At 40.0% G+C, this 24,405-nt stretch overlaps 1 protein-coding gene across 7 annotated transcripts; it reads left to right on the top strand.

Annotated features, from left to right (window-relative positions):
* The first annotated feature begins 202 nt into the window (after positions 1 to 202).
* kiz (kizuna centrosomal protein) lies at positions 203 to 23,792 on the top strand. Of its 7 annotated transcripts, none has more exons than XM_034858348.1 (15): positions 203 to 463; positions 1,058 to 1,120; positions 1,620 to 1,782; positions 2,911 to 2,985; positions 4,431 to 5,028; positions 5,112 to 5,385; positions 8,279 to 8,398; positions 9,482 to 9,646; positions 10,654 to 10,804; positions 12,764 to 12,920; positions 13,365 to 13,427; positions 14,653 to 14,742; positions 15,688 to 15,757; positions 22,631 to 22,677; positions 23,482 to 23,792. In XM_034858348.1, exons 1-15 carry the CDS (start codon positions 384 to 386, stop codon positions 23,583 to 23,585), a joined length of 2,220 nt encoding a protein of 739 aa, XP_034714239.1. In that variant the 5' UTR covers positions 203 to 383; the 3' UTR covers positions 23,586 to 23,792. The 7 variants fall into 7 exon arrangements, 6 of the variants coding, with proteins under 6 accessions (XP_034714239.1, XP_034714241.1, XP_034714242.1 ...); XM_034858350.1 differs by having other exon boundaries at positions 1,603 to 1,782; XR_004654825.1 differs by lacking the exon at positions 12,764 to 12,920.
* Positions 23,793 to 24,405: the final 613 nt, after the last annotated feature.

The raw sequence follows: 24,405 nt of genomic DNA, 5'->3' as shown, positions 1-24,405 counted from the left end.
TTTAGCTATCTATGATTGTTTGTTAGCTTACGTTAGCTCACAACTTCCATTAAACTGACAACCTTTGTTGTGTTGATGACTAACTTGTAGCTAGCAGTGAGCAAACTTCATTAAGTATGTCCATTTTTATTCTGTATTGATATTACAGAAGTCTTTCGTTAGCATCTTGTAGACTGCTTGTCGCAAAGTGACGCATGCGCAACTAAATCTGCACTGGACTTCGACATTGGGAGTGTCAGTGAAAAAGAGCAATATGCTCGCACCACGTGCTCTCTGTTTATCACCAGGGTATTCTGGGAAGTGGTGCTCATGGTAACCAATGTAAACAGCAGCCCTTCTTCTCCTCTTCATTTCCTCGGCTCTGCAGTAGCGCCATAAAGCGGATGAAAATGGCAAGAATGGCTCCCAGCGAAAACCAGTATTATGAAAAGATAACATCGATTCAACAAAACATGCACATAAGGTATGGTTTCCCTCTTTTTGGTTAACGGGACACGGCATAGTGGAGACCGCGGACTTCAGTTGTGATCTCTGCCGCCCGTCGGGTAGCCTCCTCTTGCCGTTTGCCACAAGGAGATAACAGGCTAGCTACTTAGCTAGCTAGCTAAACAGACAAGTCAGGGCAGACGGAGATGCTGTATACCTAGCTTGTTCATTAGCCTATTTACTTCAGGCGCTACCTTCAGCTAACAGTAATGTTACACTTGCTCTTGCATGTAACGTTAGATGAATGGGAAGCTAATCTGACGTATCTGTAAAAGGTTAGCGTCCGCCTATTAGTCAAAGTTCACATTAAGCTACCGAGCCCGTGTTTATTTTGTATGAAACGTAAACGTTAGTTTGCTATTTCTTATAACGTTATCCACATTAGCGTACGAATGTAGCTGATATTATATAGCCAATTTGCATATCAACATTAGCATACATAGTGTTAATGAATACAAAATAAATAACTACCGTTAATATGCTGATAATTAGCCCTCAATTAGCCTAGCAAAACCCCGGAGATGCTGTAGTGGTCCGTGTGGGTGACAGTACCCCTGACTTGTGTGTGCAGGGAGAAACGGAGGCTGCAGCTGGAGAAGGAACTGTTTGCTTACTCCAGATCTGATAAAAGAATGTAAGTTAACGTTATACAAATTACTGTATATCGAAAATAGATTAACATACCTTGTTCTAATTCCTGGACTTTCAAATTTAAGATGTAACTCTGATAAATGAGATATTGCACTAAGCCCTCACTTTTAGTGTTCACCATGTATATGTAATCAGTATACATACTCTATAGATGCATAGGCATGTTATTATTTTCATTTGGAAAAATGAAAAGAGGCACTGGCATGTGTTATAATCTTAATTTGTTTTTTTTGTTCAACAATATTTTATCACCACAAGTGTGTTAAAAGCAGTATCCATTTTGATGTAAGCTGAACAGCCTGTTTTCACTTTAAATTGATTCTTGTGAATATTAACATTCAAGAAAAAAACAGCTGATAAAATAAGATTAACATTTAAAACACATTGTGCTTAACCTTTTCTTGTGAAATGTCTAGCTCTTATTTTTTGACAATGCACCGTGATAATATTTCTTTTGAATAATAGTTCTCCATTGCCTTCAGCTCACAGATAAAGTGTTCCAAACTGCGCAGTTATCTCAACGAAATCTGTGACAGGGAAGCACGAGCAAAAATGAGAAACCTTGAGCTTCTGAGAGATGTGGAGTGCATAGAAATTAGCATGAAGGAATATAGTCCTGACCATGCCCCCCTGCAACAACAAAAGGTATAGTGTGCACACACACACACACACACAAACGTTTTTATTATTTAAATTGAATAATCATTCATCCATTTTTTGAATACTGTAAAAAAAAATGAATACCAAATATACTGGAAAATAAACTCACAAATAATATCCTTTTTATATTTATTTTATTATTATAGCATATGTGCTGTAATGTTAACACAGGGTTGAAATATTTCATTGCAATTGCTTGACGTGACAATAGTAAACCCTGAAACTGTGCAATTCATCACGACAAGCAAATAAACGAGGGAGAAAACAATGAGCCAGTCAGATTATCACTTAAAACTCAACGACAGTGCTTGACAGCTTAATATCAAATTAACAAAATTGGCTAATTATGACTCACTGAGTTAATTGCCCAATATAGAGACTCTGAAGTGCTCCAGAGGTTTAGTCATTCTCTCCCCTCAAGCAGTTGGTTTATTTCCTCTTGATGCTTTATGAGTCCTACATGTTTGCTGTTGTTTTGGTTGTCCTGTTGCTCTCTGTTTCTATTGTGGAAAATCACCCTGACTTTTCTGGTTTAACTCTGATGTTTTTGGTGCAATGAAAAACATGGAGTGGCCAGTGAGTAAAGTAAAGTTTTTTGTGCTGGGGTTCATACATTTATGACAAATAGTGTAATCGTTATGAGTACTGGTTGTGCAAAACATTTGAATACAAGACTGGATAAACGAGAAAATATTAAAGCTGTCTTTTCAATGGTCTGCTTCTGTAAACTGCCATTGTTTTGATGATAAGGTCTGTCATTCTTTAGCTAATCTAAGTGCCCCCCTTTTTCTTTTTCTTTTTTGAGTTGGGATTAAGGCAGTTACTCTGGCCAGTCAGATAAATGTTTAAGGGTGTCAGCAGCAACACTGATGACCCTTATTTGAGCAAACCCATTGTGATTGACGTTGTCCCTTTTGCTTTCCTGTTTTCATACTATATGCAGATAATATTCAACAATGCTATCACAGCATTATAACAGACAATTCCTAGTGTTTGCATGAAGTGTCAGTTTTCCTGTCAGTTAAATATTATGACTATCATCTTTCTGTCATTTTTCTGCTCTTATCTTACTCTTATCCTGGTGTATAATTCATGTCGTTGCATCTCTTACAGGCTGACTTTTTCAAAAAGATTTCTAGATTTATGGAAGCAAAGAAGAATGTAGAGAAGGAGCTCAGCACAGCAAAGGTAATGCTCATATTTGAAACAAAGTGTAAACCATTGGTGCGGTACAATGGTTTTGGAAGTAACATATTTGTACATCATGAACTTCACATATGACACATCTTCTACTATGTATCGTGTGACCCCTAGTGTGTGTGGGTTTTTAGACATTTTTTTATGGCTTAAAAATGGATCTTGTTTTTTTTTAATGTTGGATCCTTATTTTTTTTTAAATGTTTACAAGGTTTATGCAAATCTCAGTTCTTTTAAGCTATGTTTTCAGGTTTAGAATAACAAAAGAGAGTAGACATTATGCTGGGTAAATCTGTAGAGGAGTCTACATTTAAACTGTGTATCTGCAATAGCACAGGTGTCTAATCCTAGCTTGTGCATCTGTACAAGCGATGTAGTTCAAGTCCATAGCTGCTTTCTCCCTTCACTTAAAGCAGTTAAAGCTCTTTTAGATGAAATGTCTAAGACATCTCATAATAACTTGGAGCATGCTGTCTAGAGCAGTCACTTGTAACTGTGTGCAAAACCCCGTCAGCCTGTCGATATTGTAATGAGCAAAATGGTACCGTCACTCCATTATGCATACAAGCCATTGGCTGGCAGTGTGCATGTCCCTTAGGCTGCAGCATTCATTAAGGGAAGCTTACCGGGCTGAAAGCTGGAGACAGATGATAACGGGATATGATTTTCATATTTAATACATTCCTTGGAAGAGCACACGCGTGCCACAGATTGATAGAAGAATCAATTGCTACTTTAGTGGAACACTTTCTACTTTGCCCTGCAGCCACCGATGGAATCACTCAGCCAAGAAATTAACTTTTCCTCTTTTTTTTTTTTTTTTACAACTACTTTGTGGATCTGCTGGGCAGGCTGCATGGTTTACAGTGAATGTTATTAAGCAGCTAACTGTTTGGTATTTAAGACGCTTATCAGAAAAGAAACAGAAGCCATCCTTGTTGTTATTATGTTTGGAGGGAGGCTTTTTTGCTTCACTCTTCCCCCCACCCCTTGGTGACATTGCAGACATGAATCAAAACTTGTCCAAAGGATTTCTAATAAGATGAAAAGTTAAAACATTGATCCTGATTCTTCTGAAAGATGAATTCTGACCTTGGCCCAAATAAGCTACACTTATTCAAATGTGTAAAGGGGATAGTTAACGTACTTGAATTTATTTCTAAATAGGCTTACTCAATTTATCTATGAAGGGGGAGAGTGCATATTAATAAAACACATGATTTTACATGGGTTAAAAATGCCAGAATTAGCCAAATGGCTATTTTTCATCTACAGTCCCCTGCTCTCAACTCAACTTCCACGTAAGCAAGCCATTTAAAGTCTTTGAAGAATTGTATTTGACAAAACAAATACAATTTTTATGAGGTAATGGAAATTTTTCTATCAAAAAAAGAATAGGCTATATGTACTTCATTTCCACCCCCCCATTTTTGCAGGTTGAAGCCGTGTATAGACTACACCAGGACAGCTTCCTCTCTCACCCAGCTAGGGATTTTACACAACCACCAGCGGTAATTTTTATGGGCTGCCAGACCTCCAGAGGGTCTGACACTGAAACTGGCACCACAAGTGTACACTCACACCAAGCATTGCATCGTTCACCCAATCGCAGCATGCACTCCCGCGAACGTCTACCAAGTGGCCTTTTGAAGGACTTCAGAGTTGGCGGAGAGGATGCTGCCAGCAACCGAGCACATTTATCAGATGACATTTCAGGCTCAAACGATTCCCCTGACGGCTGTAATTTGAGTGACAAACATGAAAGAACGATGGCGGTGCACCCATCTGTTAGTGCCTTAACAGGCGCAGCTGCCAATGTGCCTTTTGGAAGTGATGATGAACAAGAACCTTCACCTCTGGTGACCTTGACTGGGCCTGAGAAGAATCTGTCTCCCAGCAGCAGTATAATCATGAAGAATTCCCCTGCAGAACAAACTGACTCCCGAGAGTTGACTCATCAGCCACCCATAATGGAAGATGGAGAGAGAAGTCACAGTCAGACCACTTTGGAAAAAGAAGCTCAAGATATTCCAGGTTTGGAATGCTATCCATTGCTTATTATCTTGTAATATATTTTTTTTGTCTTTTCTAAGATCTTTATTGTGTTTTACATTCAGGTAGATGTGAGAGTGTCAGCACACCAAGCTCTGATGTGCAGTGGTCGGAAAGCAGTGCTAGTGATCTCTCCATTTCCCTGACACAATCGGAACTGGAAGAGGATCTACCAGAGGGTGAGGATCTACCAGAGGGTGTGGCACCTGAGGGGAATGACACTTCTGGAGGGAGTGATGATCACAATCAGCACAGTCCTGAATCATCCCTCCACTCTGATGGGTCCAAGAACACACCACATTTAAACTCTGAATCGTTAGCTCCAGTAACCGTGGAAAGGTACAGTATGTATGACTTCTGTACTTTGTTGTCTGGAATTTTCAAAGTGTGTCAATGGAGAAAAACTAACATTTTAAATGCTTTATGGCATTGCATTTTTTAAAACAATGCAGTCAGTATTTTTTTTTTTAACCAAAGATTTAAGGCTACGCGAGCTGAGAAAGGAGAATGTTCTGCATAGCCATGCTGAACCACAAAGGGCTGTTAATGAGAGGAGCGGGGGAAGACACCATACGGTCTTTGTCACCATCACATCAGAGACTGACAAAGAGGATTGTGGGAGCCACGGTCAATACCACCATGCTCTGTGTAGCTCAGCAGCTGCTGCAGTAGTGGCAGTGATGCATCTTATAGGGAGAGCTCAGGACCTGTCACCAACAATATTGCCATAATCCAAGATAATGCTGTAACAGAGCAATTTTCTGGTTGAGAGACCTCAGGAAGTCCCCAGTGGAGAAGGAAATTTGTGGCACCATAGAGTGTTCTGGAGGGTGGGCATGTGGACAGCACTTATAGCCACAAATCCTTAGCGTGATGATGGCCTCTGAGTTGAAGGATCATTTTGGATGGGGTTAGAGCCACAGAAAATCCCATGTGAATGTTTGAGCCCAGAGCCTCTGCATTTCCCCTACAATATACCGTAGAAAAAGACATTTTTTTTTGGTGTGTGGGACCTTTTTCTATTGATCCCGTTCTTGCTTAACAGTCATTATACTTATTTAGGTTCACTTTTATTTTATCAGATGCTTTCTTTTTTATCTTTGGTACAGAGTTAAACATGCTCACAATACTGTTATTCAAAACAATCACATTTATATTATTTTTTAGCATTATCTAGTATATTTTATAAAATGGTCTAAAAATGTCTCAAAAGGAGTATGAAGGGTTTGATTTTCTCTGAGTTTAGCCTGTTTGTTTGTGCATGACTGTGTCTGTGTGGTCGACTATACTGTTTATAGTATGAACTCAAGAGGAACTGCAGTTAGCCTGTGCCGGGGAGACGATGGTGGGGGCTGCAACTTTCATTGTTAACACGGAGGGCTTCTGTGTATGAGGAGAAAACCAGAGGCTTTGATGTAAAGCTCAGAGAGCATCCAGTCTCTATCCTCTCTCTCTTTCTTTCTTTCTTTCTTTCTTTCTCTCTCTTAAGGTTAGAGTTTATATCGCTCCCTCCATTCAGCTCACAGTCAGGAAAAACAAGCCTGGGCAATTCATTAGATTATCCCATTATATTTCTCCTCCAGCATTGCTGGGGTGAGTGAGGGTTTGCGACTGAAATATCCTCCAGGTTGTTTCTTCGAGACTCATCATAATGGCCTCACCGTGTCCTGTTCTGAAATATGTCGTCCCTGAACTGCAGGATGGTGCTGCCTGATTGGTGACAGCATGCCATACAATATTAAGTTGAGTTCTTAAAAATCTTATACTTTTTACAACTCTAGAGGTCGAATGTAAAATGCGCTGGCCTAAAATTAATGTACATGTTTTGCTACATCATAGGGCGTTAAGTTGTCCATACTGGTTTAGTCTCAGTAAAGTTATTTTGCATTATCACACAGTACTCTGTTAACTGTGTGCTCACAGCATATCCCAAATTTTGTCAGGCAACGTCTTTACTTCTGGTATATTATTTTCTATTCCTTTGTGAGTTATATTTGCTGTCTGTGCCAGCACGGTGAGATTCGTCTTACCACTCAACAGTTAGACCGTAAGTGTGGTAAATCACACCAGAGCCAGTACTGTACACTGTGTAGAGCAATATCGCTGCAGAGAGGCTGACCTCTTCCTCCTAGCTTACAATACTCTCCTGATGATGTCGACATGCAAACAACAGAAGCATCTAAAGTGAGGTTGGAGACCTTGACATGAAAGGTGGCAACAATGCAATGCAATGAGAGAGAGAGAGAGAGAGAGAGAGAGATTTGCAGAAAAACTAATTCACTTTCTCCCTCTCTAAAGGTCTCTTTTTTGAAGAGCATTGACAAATAAAGTGGAAAGAGAAAGATGACTATTTCAAGGCCCACGCTGACGATAAAAAAAAAAAAAAAAGATACAGCTTTTTGCCTATGCTACTTCAGACAACCTGAAGAGGACCTAGCAGAGACGCATTGCACACTACAGAATGTCATGGATATAATTCAAGCTGCCAGCTTAATCAGGATGTTACCAGGAAACAACCTGCAAAAAAGAGGGAGCAATTGTTTGCTGACCCCTAACCCAGGAACCCATTACAGATTGTCATAAATTCTTTTTGGCCCCTTTTATGTCGGGGGGCTCAGGATCTCTCGGCTTGGGGATTCAATTCAATGGGGGCCACCCAGAGCTTAATGCTCAGGAAAGAGATGGATTCCCAATATCCACATGCATTAGGCATCCATTTCTCAGTTTGCAGCCTCAAACAGGACCAGATTAAAGTGTAAATCTCTCACCAAAATCATCTTAAGGGCCCCCATTTTTTGTGGACATTTTAAATGTGAGATGGTGGTAGTGATCTTACAGAGTTATTAATACAGTTTATTTTTTATTATTATAATTATTTTTAATTAAAATTATTATTTTTATTGTTTCACTTTTACTGTAGGCAGGGACTTCCACAAGCTCTAGTTTTAAATGGCAGGTTACACAAGCGTTCCCGATACAATCTGTCATTACATGTGGCAATTTATCCATTGTTGAAGTCCTGTTATGTGGCAGTACCATTCTAAAGATCAGATTCCTGCAGCAGTCCTTGAGTACCTCAAGGAAATTGCCTGGAAAAATGCATCACTGATTTTTGAATCAAATTGGATCCTGTTTTTTGTTTCTCTCTTTTTCTTGTACAAACAGCAGGCCTATTGATCACGTGGACTATTTTTATTTCCTTTCACCAATTTAATGGGTAATGTGTATTTAGTCTCTCCCAGGAAGGACTCTTTAATCTGCTGGACAACATCGAAGGACGACTTCATGGTGAACAGACCATTGTGTACGGGGATTCTGTAATTGATGGAAGACAACTCAATAGAATTATCAGGTATGCCTTCTTTCTTTCCCCAGACTTTACAATCTTATCTCTTGCTGTCTAAATTAAATGCTGTGTATATTTATTTTACGGCCATGGAGCAGTTTTGTACAGACAAGGAAAAAATATTACCCTTCTGCCAAGGGCTCTTACTTTAGATGAAGTGTCATCACCAACATGCATACGTCTTTATTTCTGAGGGGTTTTCAAACACATGGGATTGTTATAGTAACCACCCTGTTGAATTGTTATTGGGAGTCAGGGAGATGGAGAATGTGTTTCATTAGGCTGGGCTTATTGTTTCATAAGCTTTCATATTTCATAGCATGATTAATTTACCATAATTGGAGTTTGTGTTGTAAAGTACGGATAAATGTCTGGCATATGAAAGCTTTCTCACTCGTTTTAAACCCAGTTGATACTTCCCCATCCCCATCTATGCAAAAATTATTTTAAATGATGTCAACAACACATTCAATAGTAAAGAGCGTAGCTATCTTGTGTCATGACTAGAGATGGCCCGATACCATTTTTTTCTTCCCTATACGGATCTTGATACCTGAACTTGCGTATCGGCCGATACGTGTACTGATCCGATACCAGTGTGTACTGCTGTCCCTGTATGGATGTGATATGATTTCTATCTTTGTTGTCAGTCTGCTCAGGTTAAACTCTTTGTGAAACATAAACAAACGCAAACAATGAATGCCTCAGAACTTTCTTTAATCATCCAGTTTGACGGTCAGTATTAATGGAAAAAGAACATTTTCTTTAGGGTTTTATTATGTGGTATTGGATCAATGCATAACCTCCAGTACTTCCGATACCAGCGTTTTAGGCTGTATCGGAGGGAATACCGATACTGGTATCGGTATCGGAACATCTCTAGTCATGACCCTCAGTGTCATGTTTAGTCTTGCTGTGATATTATGTGAGCAAGTGTGTATGTGCATTGACGTGTATGATCATACTCGTAGTGAGTGTGTGTGTCTGTCAAGTGTTAGCAGCTGTTGGATGTACTCCATGTACTCCTGACCCACGGGTTGAGCCCAGGGCTCCATGGCAATAGCTGACTGCTCTCTATATATTGGACAGCCTTTGTAACGGTGGAGCGGGCTTGAATGACGAGGACCTTGAAGCATGTGGAGCAGTCATCCTTCATGAGCTTCAGAGGTTGTCATGGAGCACAGCAAAGGGCTGCCTGCTACCACAGGATCTAGTGAGAGCTCACCCGTCCAGCACTGAGCCTAATGAAATAAGGTAAGGCCTCCTGGTTTCTCTGTGAATCCAGCACCAAAGAATAATGTCAGTGTTTTTTATTTTATTCTGTATTTATTTGTAGGGATTTTTCAGAAATAGAAGAAATGGAAGAAATAGTTACAGTATATGATACAATATAGTGTGTGTGTTTGTAGACATTTACTTTTTTTTTAACTCCCCTAACAAGAAGTGCTATAATGGAGTCATTCAGAGCACAAATATCAATGCTCTGAAAGCTACAGAGTTCAATAGACCATTCTTGTCTTTTCATAGAGAAACAGAGAACAGACTTTTCCACTATTTGGACAAAGAGTGGATGGCTGCCTGTGCATTATTTTTTCATTTTTTTGGTAAAATAGTAAGGGACAGGGCACACACAACAGTTACTGAGATATTGCACGCTACCATTTGATACGGTGTCCCTTGTCCACAAATGTAAAGGTCATCTTTACTGTCTCCTTGTGCGCTGCACAGGTGAATGTCATGAGTAAATTAAAATGCCCTATCTGTGACTTCCAGTCCTTTGGATAATGAGTAGTTATACTCTGAGCCAAATCCATGCTCTGCTTCACTACTCTATTGATTTCACTGAGACCTTCGCTGCTATATACTCAATCCAAAGAAACACGTAGAGCAGTGTCCCTCTCTTTCCTATGGAGATGCCTATTGGCTCTTTGACCTTTTTATCTAGTTTTCAAGGTGTTATATCACTGTCTGTGTCTATTCAGTGTTAACTGGAATTAATTAATGATCTATATCTTTTTAAGTGTTAAGATGGATTGGCGCCAAACTGGCAGCCTTTTGAGAATGCCTAATGAAAGAAATAGTGTGACAAATTAATTTTTTTTTAACCTAATGGGCAAACTTGTAAGATTTCTAAATTTTCTTGATAATCAAAGAATCTGTCACCATAAGGAAGTAACATTGTGACTTATTTACAGATGTCCCACTGTTTATTAAATAAGAAAGCCTCTCTTTCGCACCCACTGCCCCCACCCTCACCCCAGCACCAGCCTCCCTGCTGATGCTGTTCGGCTGTGGGATCGCTGGTTCAAGCACGCCCTTCTGCTGAAGGAGCGCCGTGTCCTCAGTACTGAGCGCTTGGTCCAGCTGTTCACGCCGCAGCTGCTGAAGCGCCATGCCGCCTACAGCCACCAGGTAGCGTTGGAGGCTCATACACTGCCACTACACATCAAAATAGGGGGTCACACACTTGCATTCACCCAACACCCACTCCCTAAAGCAAGCAGACATTACCACACACATATGACTGCAGAAGTAAATTGCCATTTTTTTCTTCTTCTTTCAAAAAAGGCCAGTGTTTTTGTTACTTAAGCACGTTTTTTTGTTTGTTTTTTTAGAAGAGCGCTGTAGTTGGTACTGAGTGCCCTCTTTGTGTCTGGTGTTTGAAACCAAGCCCTGGCTGCCGACTCATCAGATTGCTCCACACGTTGACCTAGACAGAAGGGAAACCCTGACCCATGCACTAATCGCAAATTACAGCCTCTGCTTGGCTTCTTTCATCTCATGTGGCGTATTCATCTGAGAAACACTTGCTTTTAATTTGGCATTAGCCAAAAGTATAGCCATCAGCTGGGTCCAATTGAACGAGGGAGCCGTTGGGATCTTTACCCCAACGAACAAAATTATTTTAAATGTCCCCCTCATTGACCTTGTGCAGATCAGGCTCAAATAAACAAAGAAAGACATAACAAATAAAATCACTTTAAATGCAAAGATAATGTTAAGAGATATACCAGAAAATGTACACTTCTATATGCAGGAGTGATCTTATGTACTTCATGCAGGTTTTTATAAACATTTTTGCGAACTCATCTTGTGGGGGTTCTTGTGGCTCAGAGATCTTGCTCCAGTGTCCCCGACGCAATGAGGAAGACTGTAGAGTCTCTTGAAAATATGAACGGACAAAAGGAAGAGAGGCATGGCCATCTACATCATTGTGTCGAAGTACATCAGGAAAAGCCTGAGTGAAAATCTTCCTCCCCCTTTATCTCTTTCACTCCATCTATTTCTCTCTCTCTCTCTCTCTCTCTCTCTCTCTCTCTCTGTCCTCTCATATAACAGCTTACTCTCCTCACACAAGAGCAAACAGAAATTTCCATTCACGTAATGCCACACAGCCTGGCTACTCCAACAAATGGGAGCATGCAGCTCGCATGCACACACTCAAAGAGGCCCTTTGAATATTCAAGTGCTAACAGTTGCATTCATTGATATTTAAAATGCAGTGGGTCTGCGAGAGCCCTCAACCCCAGTACATTTGACTAAATCTAAAAAAAGAACAAAGACAGATATCGGGGACAAGGATCAAGACTTTTTTTGTTGTGCAGCAACATCAAATACCAAGTGCCAAGCTCAGACTGGCATGTGTATGCCTCTCTTCCCCTCAAAGAAAATGAAAGCATGTACATTGTCAATCTTCACTGCGACTTACTGATAACAACTTAAAATGCACTTAAAGTTTGTCACTGTCAAAATCCTCCTGATCATCCCCTCCCTATTAGTGCTCATTAAAAGTTGCAAATGGCCATCTGAGGCTGAGAGGCAGTCTTTGATCACAAAAGAGAGATGATGATGGCAGGATTTGATACGGAGGAGAGAAAGGAAATCGGTGTGTGGCATCTCCTTGCTCCTCATCTCCCGGAACAGCTCCTCTTAATTGTGTATCCTCATCTCCACCAGAGATTTTTTTTTTTTTTAAAAGAGTTGGAGAGGGAGGAAGAGAGCAGTTTGTCTCAATTTTCTCAGCCAAGAGGGGAGATATCGGGAACGTGTTGCACATTAACGCCAGGGTGATTGCATTCTTTAGGCGCTTCTCTAATCTCATGGATGAGAAGAGAGAGGGAGAGTAAGAAAAAAGTGTGATTGAGAGCAGGAAAGTGTGTGAAATAATCTTTTTTTTTCTTTTTAGTTAAACGAGTGAGAGAATTTGAAGTTATTTTCCCTTGGCGTTTGAACACGCACTACAGCTGCACCTCTGTGCGAGCAGCCATGGCCAAAGAAAATGACTTGCCTAATCGGCGAGAGTTCAATTTGACACTTCCTTCACAAAATGGGAACAATCAAGAGTGTGGTTTTAATTTGTGCTGCTCACAGGCCAAAGTGCTGCTGAGGACACTTGTGTCCCGGTCCAGTGAGGAGTGCCCCTCAGCAGAGGACGAGAGTGACTTGTCGTCTTCGTGTGGTCCTCCTCCTCTCCTGGCTGACAGTGATGGGAAGCCCACCAGGCCGGTACAGAAGCATCAGATCCAAGGTTACTGAAGATTACTAGTATTAAAATAGTAATAATGGGATATGCTAATTAGACTACATTATTTGAATGCTGGGTTTTGGCTCTTTGATATGGAGGAATGGTTGCATTTTCTAACCATCAAAAACTCTCCCCTCAGCAAGTGTCTTGCTACATTCCACACTGAGATAAGTCTGTGTTTGCACATAAATATAAAACAAGAACATTAGCAGGAACAGATGTAGACTGCTAATGTTTTTTTTTTTTTGCAAACCATCTCTTGCAAACCATCTCTTTTATGAAAGAAATCAATTTCACCATTGAGCTTTTTTTATTAATCCCTCACAGCCCCGTTTTCCTGCAGGCTTCTATTCAGAGCTAAAGAAAGACCCCCCCATTCCCATTTCTATCCCTAGACTCCCTTCCTCCCTGCAACTGCTTCTCACTATGCGCTTCCCTTTCTTACAGAACTACAAAGTACTGAAGAGGACAGCCAGGACGAAAGCCCTGTGGAAAGTGTTCCTATTAGAGGTAAAAAGGCATCGCCGGTGCCCCAGCATTCACACTATCCTTATGTTGTGGTTTGTTTTCTTCCCACTGCAGTGAATAATGGGCTCTTTTAGGCAGGATGATCAAGGTGAATCCAGGGTCAAAGTCCCACCTGAAGAGCTGTGCTAGTTCTCTCTCATTATGGCCGAGAAAAAAACACTAGCTATGTTTTCAGCCTGGTCTGAAGCATTCTGGCAAAATTGATAATTTGCTGGCCCGACATAATGCGGCTGCTTTAATTGTCAGGACGCCAGGGTGGGAAGCGCAAGAGATCTGTCACTGGCTCTCATTATCTTCTCAACAATGCCTTGGAAAGGCTAGACTTGAAAAATACTAGATGTGAAGGCATCCTGGGAGCAGTTGGCGTGCCCATCCCTAAGCCGCACCTCTGAAATGTAAAGCAATCCTATATTACCCTTGGCTATCAGACTTCCTACGGGTGTTTCATGTGTCTGCATCCCTAAGGTGCACAGCAAGCAAAATGAGTCCAGTTTCCAAGCTACACTTAATCTAAAGAGCCATCAACAGCAAAAAGCAACAAAAAAACATGATTTTGAGAAGATTTTGCAAAGGTTTGCTGTGGTCAATCAATGTCACAATGATAGTATTTGCCCAGACATGCACATCTGTTTACCTACTGTTTTTTTTTTTTTTTTACATGTAAGAGCAATGTCTGTAGAAAGGGCTGTAGTAAAATATCACTGCAAATATCATATGGTTTTTAGAACATGATAAACTTATGAAATCAAGTAAAATAATCAGACTCAGTCATACAAGATCCCACTTTTGCTCTAACATTTGATTTTGTATGGGTATTTTATCATTTAGACAATAGCTCATTTATCATATAATTCTGCTATGTTGATTTTTGTCAGTGCAGTGTCTTAGCTCCTGTCCAATACAATACCTACTTTAGTGTACTGGAAAGTAATTATGAGTGTTTTAAAAACATTATATCAATCATTGCTTTGCTGGTAGATAATCTGAGATGCTGATTGCTGTCTCATGGAAACTGTTGCTTACATACTGTAGGCTAGAATCAACAGCTTAACTGATTGAGCACAGTGTTTTCACCCACTCTGTTCAGCTGTGAGACCAAAAGACTCAGCTACTGAAGCGTGTTGTCTCATCAAACACGGAAACCTCTGAAAGTTGGAAACCTGTGTTTTAAGCAAATATTTGACTGTGTGTGTGTGTGTGTGTGCAGAGACAAAAGCATATCAGTTACTTAAACAATCAGCCATGCAGGAAAGGCTAGGGAGTTCTGAAGAGAAGGGGGAGGACGATGGCCTCTCAGGTAAGAGATGCAGTCCACTCTACACACACACACACACACACACACACACACACACACACACACACACACACACACACACACACACACACACACACACACACACACACACACACACACACACACACACACACACACACACACACACACACACACACACACACACACACACACACACACACACACACACGCTAAAGTTGATTAAAAAGAGGAATAAAATAAACAGCTTTTGGAAATTGATTTTAATAAGAAAAACATAGGAAAATCCAACCTTTTAAAAAGGACACAAATTTTCTTTGTGAATGAATAATGTAAATAGTTAAATGTTCTTCCTTATATTTCCTTATATATATTTAAATACAGGGGGCATAAGTATATACATGTGTATACTTATACCCCCTTTATTTTAAGGAACAACATTTATTTATTTACGATACATTATTCATTCACAAAGAAAATTACAAATATATATATATATATATGTGTATGTATGTATGTATGTATGTATGTATATATATATATATATATATATATATATATATGTGTATGTATATATATATATATATGTGTGTGTGTTTGTGTGTGCATTATACAGTATATATACACATATACAGTATATGTACACATGTACATATACAGTATGTGTGTAAATATATATACACATATATATATATACACACAAACATATACACATACATATATAGAAGAGGCTAAGACAGGATATCTCAACCTTGGTGTTGGGGCGTGATATGAATACAGTTACGTGAGAATAATTATGTATGTTGAAGTCTATAATTACTCAAAATTAGGTTAGGTTCAGAAAACCTAGACTAATAGCTTATTATATTATACATATATACATTTCTATTATTAATATGCATTGTAGCTTAGCTTGTCATGAGATGTCCAAATCAAATGGTTTTATCTGGCACTGTTTGCTCTTTTAAGGAATAAATCCTGGCCATGAAGAGGACCTGGGGAGGGCCAAACGCTCCTCACATCAAGACCCTTACCTTCGGTAAGAACATTGTTATTATTCAACGGGCCACAGGAAATGGGCCACCAGACACCAAAGTGGTTGATGTACATTTGCATGGCTGCTCTCATAATTCCCTGTTCATTTCCATAAGATCAAGGGGGCACCACCCATTAACTCGCTTACAAAGACAAAAGGCCCCTAAAGCCCCTCTCACTCACTGTTTGCTGGGTTCAGCAAGGTTTTAGAAATCAAAAACAAAACGGTGCCCCACAAAAATAAATTGGAGTCATAATCTCACTGTTTTCGGGCTTGTTGTCAGAAGGCAAACAGATCATCTCAAGAAGAGAATCAGGGACAACTTTTTTTGGAAGAAGGAGACTCAAGTGGTGACAAGGACAAATGTCCTTTCCCTTTTCACCCTTGAAAGGCATTTAGGCTGCTGAAATCAGAGCCCTAAGTGGGTTGGAAAAGAAGATTTAATGATAAATAGCTTGGTGGAAGCTAACATCATCACGGTTACATTTGAATATCAACACGACTTCATCAAATCTGCAATTGCATGTCGGGTCCTCAGAGCACCTCTTCACTGTGAACCTATTTGGGCTGCAGTAATGGCTGGGTAAACGTTATGAGGAATAATCTTCTCTGATTTCATGTGATTACTGGGCACCACGCTGACACAAGGGCTGAAGTCTGTATCTCCCTGGCCTGGCAGGCAGGCGCTCCCAGTCTGCCTATTAGCCCAGGGAAGGGCCTAATGGGCTGGCTCTATTGTGGTCCTCATAGCTGCTGATGTCTGCCCCTGCCAGCCCCAGTGACCACCCTCTTTAATAAACATGAGCCAATTTTGGGTCCAGACCCTCTCAGATGGTGCCTGTCCTCCCGTCATGAATGTGCATGGGATGCTTGTAATATACGTGATTAAAAGAAATTTGCAGAAAATGTTTTTATGACAGACACAGAGAATGACATGGTCATTGATGAGACACAAGTTGTGTACATAAGCAAAATTTGAGAAATGGGTCGTGTACATGCCTGGCAATGTAATCTCACTAGGGTTAGAAAGGAAGCAGCATCCAGAGCTACCAGTCACCATGACACATAATCCTTTTTTTGGTCATATGATTTTTCCCTGTCTTTTCTTTGCTTCTCCTGGACGCTAGATTTAAGCATTCCACTTATCACAGTCACTTCTTGTGGTTTATTGCTTCCACAAGTGGTCTGGAAGTCCTGCACTTAAGCAGAAGCATAACACTGCAGCATGTTTGCCCTGCTTCTCTCCTTTCTCTCTGTGTCTCTCTTTCGCGCTCTTGCCCTTTCTTCATCTATTTGCCACTCTTTCTCTGTCTTCCTGTATTTTCCACTCCCCCTCCTCTCCGTCCTACTTGTTAATTATTTGCTTCATTTTGTCAGTGAGCTGATGAGTGACATCAAAAGGAGGATGGAGCTGGACTCAAAATACAAAAATGGCTTCCTCTCTGTTGTCTTAGACAATAATTATGATTTGCTAGTTAAGCCTAGACTACAGCAGAGGGATTGTAGTTTAAAGCAGAGGCTTTGGTGCAAAAAATGCATTTATAGCCCTTTGTGAGGCTCCTCATTATGTTTGCGCCCGATTCATTAAGTAATTGGTTTGCAGTTGTTTACATGAGTATTAAGGCCTTCTATTCAGGGCCTTTGAGAGATACATTGTGCAAATGTTGCATGTTATGAATGCAGAATGAGAGGCGGGGGGCCAGTCCTATTGGTCAAACACTGCACTCGGCTGAAAAGCGAGAGAAAAGCACTGGGTGCTGCTTTGCATAGCAATGACTAGGGCCTTAATAAGCTTTACAGATTAAATACATGCAGTCTATACAAGATGCAAAGAGATACTCTTAACACATTTATATGTGCTCATTTCACTATTATGGCATTGGAGAGAATTGGTCTTTCATATTATTTTTTTTCCTCTCTCCCTCTCTTCCTTGCTCTCTCCCACACAGTGTTTTTCAGTCTGATACTTTTATAGAATGTACTGTTTATTGTATTATAACTCGTGGGGAAGCGACTGATTTGTCCATTAGAAATCTTTTGCTGTCTTTGTGAGTGGCAAAGTAAAATCACTTTGTGGTTGAGTGAGGATGAAAGGAATAATGCACGAAGGAGTGAGTCTTAATAAGCAGCTGCACTCCATGTAAAGACCACTTGTTCCCTTTTGTATGTGAGTGCATGCCACTGCTTCCTCTCGTGCAAAGAATCATTGTGCTCCTTTCTACTGTAGGCATTTCAAATGCCACTCCTTTCTTATTTTTATTTTAGTTTTTCATACCTTTTCATCCCCCGTCCCAATTTTAGATGTTAAAAAATGCTTGAACACGTGCACAGACACACACACACAAAACCAAATCTTCCATCCATCAGCCGGTGTGATGATTGTTGTGCCTGCTTGACAAAAACCTTGACTCAACAATTAGTGGTTTACAGCTTTGCCTTGGACAACAGGATGTGCTCAAGCATTCAACCTCCAATCACTCAGAATGTCAAAATCAGATGCTCTCTGTCTGTCTGTCTCTCTCATGGGGAGGCGAGGTGTGTAGATCTCTGACAGCTCACCGGGAGGAGGGATGGAAGGGTGAGAGGGACATGAGCTGAGAGTAAGAACTAAAGGGGAGGGAACGTAGAAAGAGAGAGCGGGAGATAGAGGGAGACAGAGAGGCAGTAATGGACAAAGAGGTAGTGAAAGATGTAGTGCTGTTCTAAAATCAAACAGTGAATGAAGGGAAACATGTACACAATTTAACAGACAATAAAATAATGAATGAGCAGCAGATGAGTAGCTCAGGGTTGTGGCATCACTAAGTGTGCACTTCAGTCAGCACTTTGTTTTGGAGAATATATCCTCTCAAAAACCGCCAACAAATGGGATACTGAACTTCTTTTATTTTTAATTCTTTTTTTTGATAATTCTTTTTCTTGAGTTTAAACCAATGAATAAGATTACAATTAGGCCCAAACAGGACAAACAAGACAGTGACTCTAGAGGAAGGCAGCATTAAGAGGCTCTAACCAGAGGAGGTCACTGTCCTACATAGGCTACTTTAAACCAGTAAAGAATGCCTGATTACTTCATACAAAATGAAGTTGGCTTTCAACCACTTTAGTGCGCTTTGTTGGTGTATTTTAATGTTGTTAATTTAATTTAGTTGTTTGATTCATTTACTCTTAAGCGGTTTCTAGGCTAATGAAGGAAAAAAGACATATACTGTAGTAAATTATGTCAACAGCACATTCAATAGTAAAAAGAGTGGCCATCTTTTGTCATAACCCTCAGTGTCATGTTTAGTCTTGCTGTGATATTATGTGTATTGACGTGTTGGATCATACTTGTATACTGTGTGTGAGAGCATGCAGGCTTGTTGGACAAGCCAGTAAAAATGTGTTTACCCTCACATAGGTTATGGTGCACAAAACCATCCCTTGTACCAGATGTACCTTGTGCCATCTCCACTAGACTGCCACCAGTCAGGAGGAGAGCGCCGCTCTGTTGAAATCATTGGCCCCAATACCTCTCCTCTGAGTTGCAGTACTTACTCATAGCCAGCAGAGAGCACTCACATGTTAGAGAGTGCCCACTCATAGTGCACTCACAGTTGCCTCTCACTGAGCGCTATATCCTGCTACCATTCAGGCCTGTTAGAGTACATCTAAACGGAGCCTAAACAATGTTTCTGCAGGGTCATACCTGGGATGGGAGTAGGAGTTGATGGGAATGATGAGGTGATGGGTCTCCCTTTACCTTTAGACAAGCACCGCTGTGCAAAAGTGCTATTGTGCTATTAGCATTTATGTGTGGGTGGCAGAAGCTTAAAAAAAGCCTGGGTAAATAAAAGCAGTTTTCCTCGCTATCTGTGTGTGCAAGGCAGCATTAAATGCTTTGTAAGCATTATTTGCTCTTGTCAGTACTCATATTCCCAAATCTGTCTTCACTGACTCCAAGAAACCCATCCTAGTCATGGATGGGCAATTACTTTAGACTGCAGTTTGAAAGAGCAGTATGTTCTGTATAAAGGTATCTTTGTCCATGTGCGTTTCTTTGTCAACATATACTTTTAATTATACTACTAACACTGGACACATTCGTATAAAATGGACATTAGAGTAAACCTAGTTCAAATGTGGTCAAATGTGTAATTTCAGTCTCTGCTACTTAAACTACTGCTTTAACTGTAGTACGTTACAAATGTGTTGTACAGCGTGTTGTTTGAGCTGAACAGGTCTGTCTCGGCACAATTTAAAATGGCTTAACTGGTCATATTTGTATTGGTCATACATTTGTAGTAGTAGTTGTTTATTTCTTACACAGTATAGACATTGGAACATATTGCAAAAGATGCAACACGTCACAAATATAAAAAATGGAATGCTACACCGGATCTAGCAATGAAGAGAATAGTCTCAAAACTTAAACTTCCATCAGAGTGCCAGCTGAATAATCATTGGGTTATTCTTAAAGAAACATCAATTTTTTACTATTCCTGATCAATGGTGTCAATTTCATCCTTTTGTGCATATAATATGCCTGAGATATGGAGCAAAATGGTTGTCCTAGTTATTATTAGTATCACTGGTATTTGCACATTGTATACCACTGCATCACTAGCCTGCATACCTTGTATTTTTAAAACCCGATTTGAAAATGTCAAAATATGTAAATTCAATGCTGTTAACACAGGTCATAGAAAACCAGTGTGGTGTAAATTGATAAAAAGACAGATTTGATTAAGTTGATATACTGACATCAAGCTGCAATTGTGTCGTGTCTGAAAACCATCATACAATTTTAAAGGATGTCGTGGACTCGGCGTAGCAAAATCTGTTTAAGATAAACAACAATATGAATTGTAAAGGCCATACAAAGAGAATGAGCGAGGCATTGGAAAAAAAGAGGACATTACAATAGCTGTAATTTGCATCATTTTACACATTACATTCACCTCTGTCTACCAGAGCTTGTAAAACACTGGCCAGCCCAGTCTTACATATTCAGATCATTCCCTCAATTAAGGGAAACTCAGCAGAAGATGAACTGGCATAAATGTTTATGGAAACGGAATATTAGATTGGTGGGGTCAGATACAGTCTGGGCTCTCTATGGTAATAACCCTGTCTTGAAATCAGTCCTGTCCCACACTGAAGTGGAACAGCTGATAGACTATTCCCATCCCCGGGGGGGAAGTTCAAGAAAAGAAAAGCCCAATTTACTCTCCGTATCAGCTATTATTGTGGCAAAGGAGAGGAAGTAATCGTATAGATTATTGCTGTATTTTTGCTGCTGCAGGGTCTGCTGGAGATCTGTTGCCTAACAGTTGTAAATGGATGCAGTTTTGTCCTTGTGGTTTAGTTGTGCTCTAGCATCTAGCCTTCATCTCTCATTCAGTTTGAAAAGCTGCATGTGGATGTTTTTTAAGGTATGATACATATATAGTCCTCACCTTATGTCCTGTCCACCCTAGCCTGTTCCAACTCTGTCAACATCTCTGTTGTGCTATTATCTTGATATAAGATTTTAAATTTTATGTTACCTTCCAAAAAAGTGTATACCAAAAAACTTTAGGATTCATCTGTCCACTATTACCTTCACTTGTACAGTCACAAACAAGTACATGGTTATATTTTCTTTGATTGAAAATGTTTTTATGTGGCCGTCTGTCAGTTTAATTTGGATCTGTCAGAAATGTTTCTGTCAAGTAAAAAAGCTTGTATTTGCTGTTCCTAAACATAACAGGGAGATATTGCCAAACCAAAAACAGTACCTGCCATCATTTTGGATTAAAAATAGGCTCTATTCACTAAATTATTTGATTATACATTTCCTAAAATACACATTTTGGCAAACAAAACCCCTCTATTTCAGCAACACAACGGGGTCATATGCAGTGCACCTTCAGATTACACGCGAAGACTGATTATCTGTCATTGTGTCTTTGCTTTATTTTCATTTTTTTGGCACCGCTTTTCTTACTCAGCCTCTGCTTTGATTTGCGAGCATTATAAGCGCCTGAGGTTCAACATGCCCGTATGAACAGATGCAAGAATCATTCACATGTCCTGTACAAATACCTATCAGCATTTGAATATAAAGGTTATATTCTAATGGTTATACTGGGTGTATGGTATAGTGCTTTCAGCACCAAGCAATCTGCTCACAGTTAGGAATGGGCGTTGCATCTTTTTTTCTGCTTTGAGTGGTGCAAAGCAGCAATATATAGTTTAGAAGATAGCAATTGGAATGCAGCCAGAGTAATTTGGTCCTTATATTCAATGTACAGTCACATGTGCCAGGACTTAGCAAACGGGGAGATGAGGTGATGAGGGTGATTGAGAGGATGACAATCAAAGATGTCATGGGTGGGAACTGATGCAGATGGAGACACACAACACATTTGTTTGTGTGCCAGAGCTCATCTGCTTAAAACTGCATCTTTTTCTTCTTCTTCCCATTTCCAAGAAAAGCACCAACATGATATAGGAGGTCCAAACAAATAAGCCATATGGATACGTGTTCTAACCTGGGAGAAGATGAGGCTATATTGTGGGGGTTTGAATAGACACTGTGATGATGTAAATTAAAAAAAGGAGGCCTTTAAAATTGGAACACCTAATTGCATATGCATTGAGGTAGATCAAAGCCTTTTTGGAGGTCACACATTTACATAGCCATATCACCAGAGCTATGGGAACCTGGCAACCCTGTCTTTGGACTATTTTTGAATAGCGGAGGGCCTTCTGGAAGTCCTTTGGCACAATTAGAACAGGAGTCAAGTTCCCTCTGCTGCACTGTCTACCTGCCTTTTTTGGGTGTAAAACAGCTCTTTTTTAATGCTTAAGGTAATAACTTTACAAGGCTAATATCTGTCTGTGTGTTTCCAGGAAAGAGACGACTAACTCAAAGGCTCATTCTGCTCTACAGTCCAAAGGTGAGTATTGACAAAGTCCATTTTAATTGCATGTGTCAGAAAAAGGTTAATTACAAGTTCATGCGTTCACTCGCATGAACATTTTGTAAATGTTGAGCTGTAAACACTACCTAAATCCCCAAATACATAACTTAAACAGTCCTATTTTAGAGCTACTTTAGGACTACTACTTACATCACTGATCAAACCTTAAAACAAATGCTCTAGATAACGCAAAGAAAGATCATTGTTGATTCTAATGGGGAGCAGCCTGACAAGGTTCTTTGCTATGATATACAGTATATGATTTATTTCCAAATCAAGCTATATCCAAATGTCTGGTTCCAGCAGAGACAGATTGCAGTTGGCCACTGGTGTCAGATTGCATCTCAATTCTTCTTAAGTAGCAACTTTCATTTCACTGCTCTATAGATTAAATTGACACAGAGCACATAAGTGTATTTCGACCTGAGCTGCTAAATAAGTGAAGAATGCAGAACTCTGAATATAGCTTGAGCAGTTGTACTTTTGGGTGCTACACTCTCATGTGTGTTTAGATTTGTACAGCTGTGATCAGATCACTTCGAGATGCCATATTTTATTGCCATTAGTGACCAAGACATAGATTTAACACATATTAGACTGTATAAAAAGGTAGAATGTTAAGATTGTTATTGTACAGTCAAACTCAAGGTTTTCACTTCAGTGCTTTCATGGTTACAGAAATTCTAGAGACGGTGTAAAAGGTTACGCCTCATTTGAGGCATGAAAGCATAAACATTTTGCTCTGATAATAATGTGATCTTCCTTTTCCTTTTTGTGTAGCTCTTTGGGCGGAATCAGATGACAGCTACTCAGAGATTGAAGCAGCCTTACGTCCTCAACCTTTCAACACAAACAACGATGACATTGATGACTTCTGTGACTGATATTTCCCTGCAGATATTTTTTAAATGCACTACATTATATCGCTGAAAATTTCAGGCGGTTTGGCTCACAGTAATTCACCCCCCTGACCATTGTTTTAGTGGTCTGCTTTGTAAATCATATGCACACTGCATCGTAAAAACAAATAAAGTTGACAGCTCTCATGCTGGGTAAAGTATGTGAAGAGTTGTCCAACACTCTGATGTTAACCCTGCTTCAGTCTCTTTATCTGAACAACTCTCCCTGCTCATAATAACAGCTCGAAATAGATTAAACTGATCTTTTAAAGCGATTTGTTTGCACTAGGCTGAAAATCATGCATTTTGAATGCCGCAAGCATCTCCGAGTGCTCTACCTCCAGCCTGCTCGAGTGTAGTGATGTGAGTCACCTGTGAAATGACAAAGCACAATGGCCACTCTGCACGCTGCTGCGCGACTTGTGAACCTGCTGAAGAGGCCCATCTCCCAGGGCACAAAGTGTTGCAGCGCTAACAAACTCTGAATATTTAGAACCTTCAATAAAACGCATATTTCTCCCAGCTGCTTCTTTAATAATTGTGCTTAGGCCACAGAAACAAAACAAAAGATGTATGTTCAAATCCTTCCTGTATTATTGTGGAAATGAGTCACGAGTAGCAGGATTGTTGCTGAAACCACACAATAGTCTTCTGCAATTTATCATTTTGCAGCACATTGAAAATTCTCCATCTATTATTAACTCTGAGCTATGGGAGGCTACATTCCCAAGTTTACATTTATAGTTCATTATGTCTGTTATGTAAATTTACAAAACTGCCGTTCTGGGATGTGGTAAAAGCCACT

Source organism: Etheostoma cragini, chromosome 20 (assembly GCF_013103735.1).
Source record: "Etheostoma cragini isolate CJK2018 chromosome 20, CSU_Ecrag_1.0, whole genome shotgun sequence".
Lineage (NCBI taxonomy): Eukaryota > Metazoa > Chordata > Actinopteri > Perciformes > Percidae > Etheostoma > Etheostoma cragini.
Note: the sequence above shows the minus strand (reverse complement) of the source record. Positions and strands in the feature narration are given on the sequence as shown.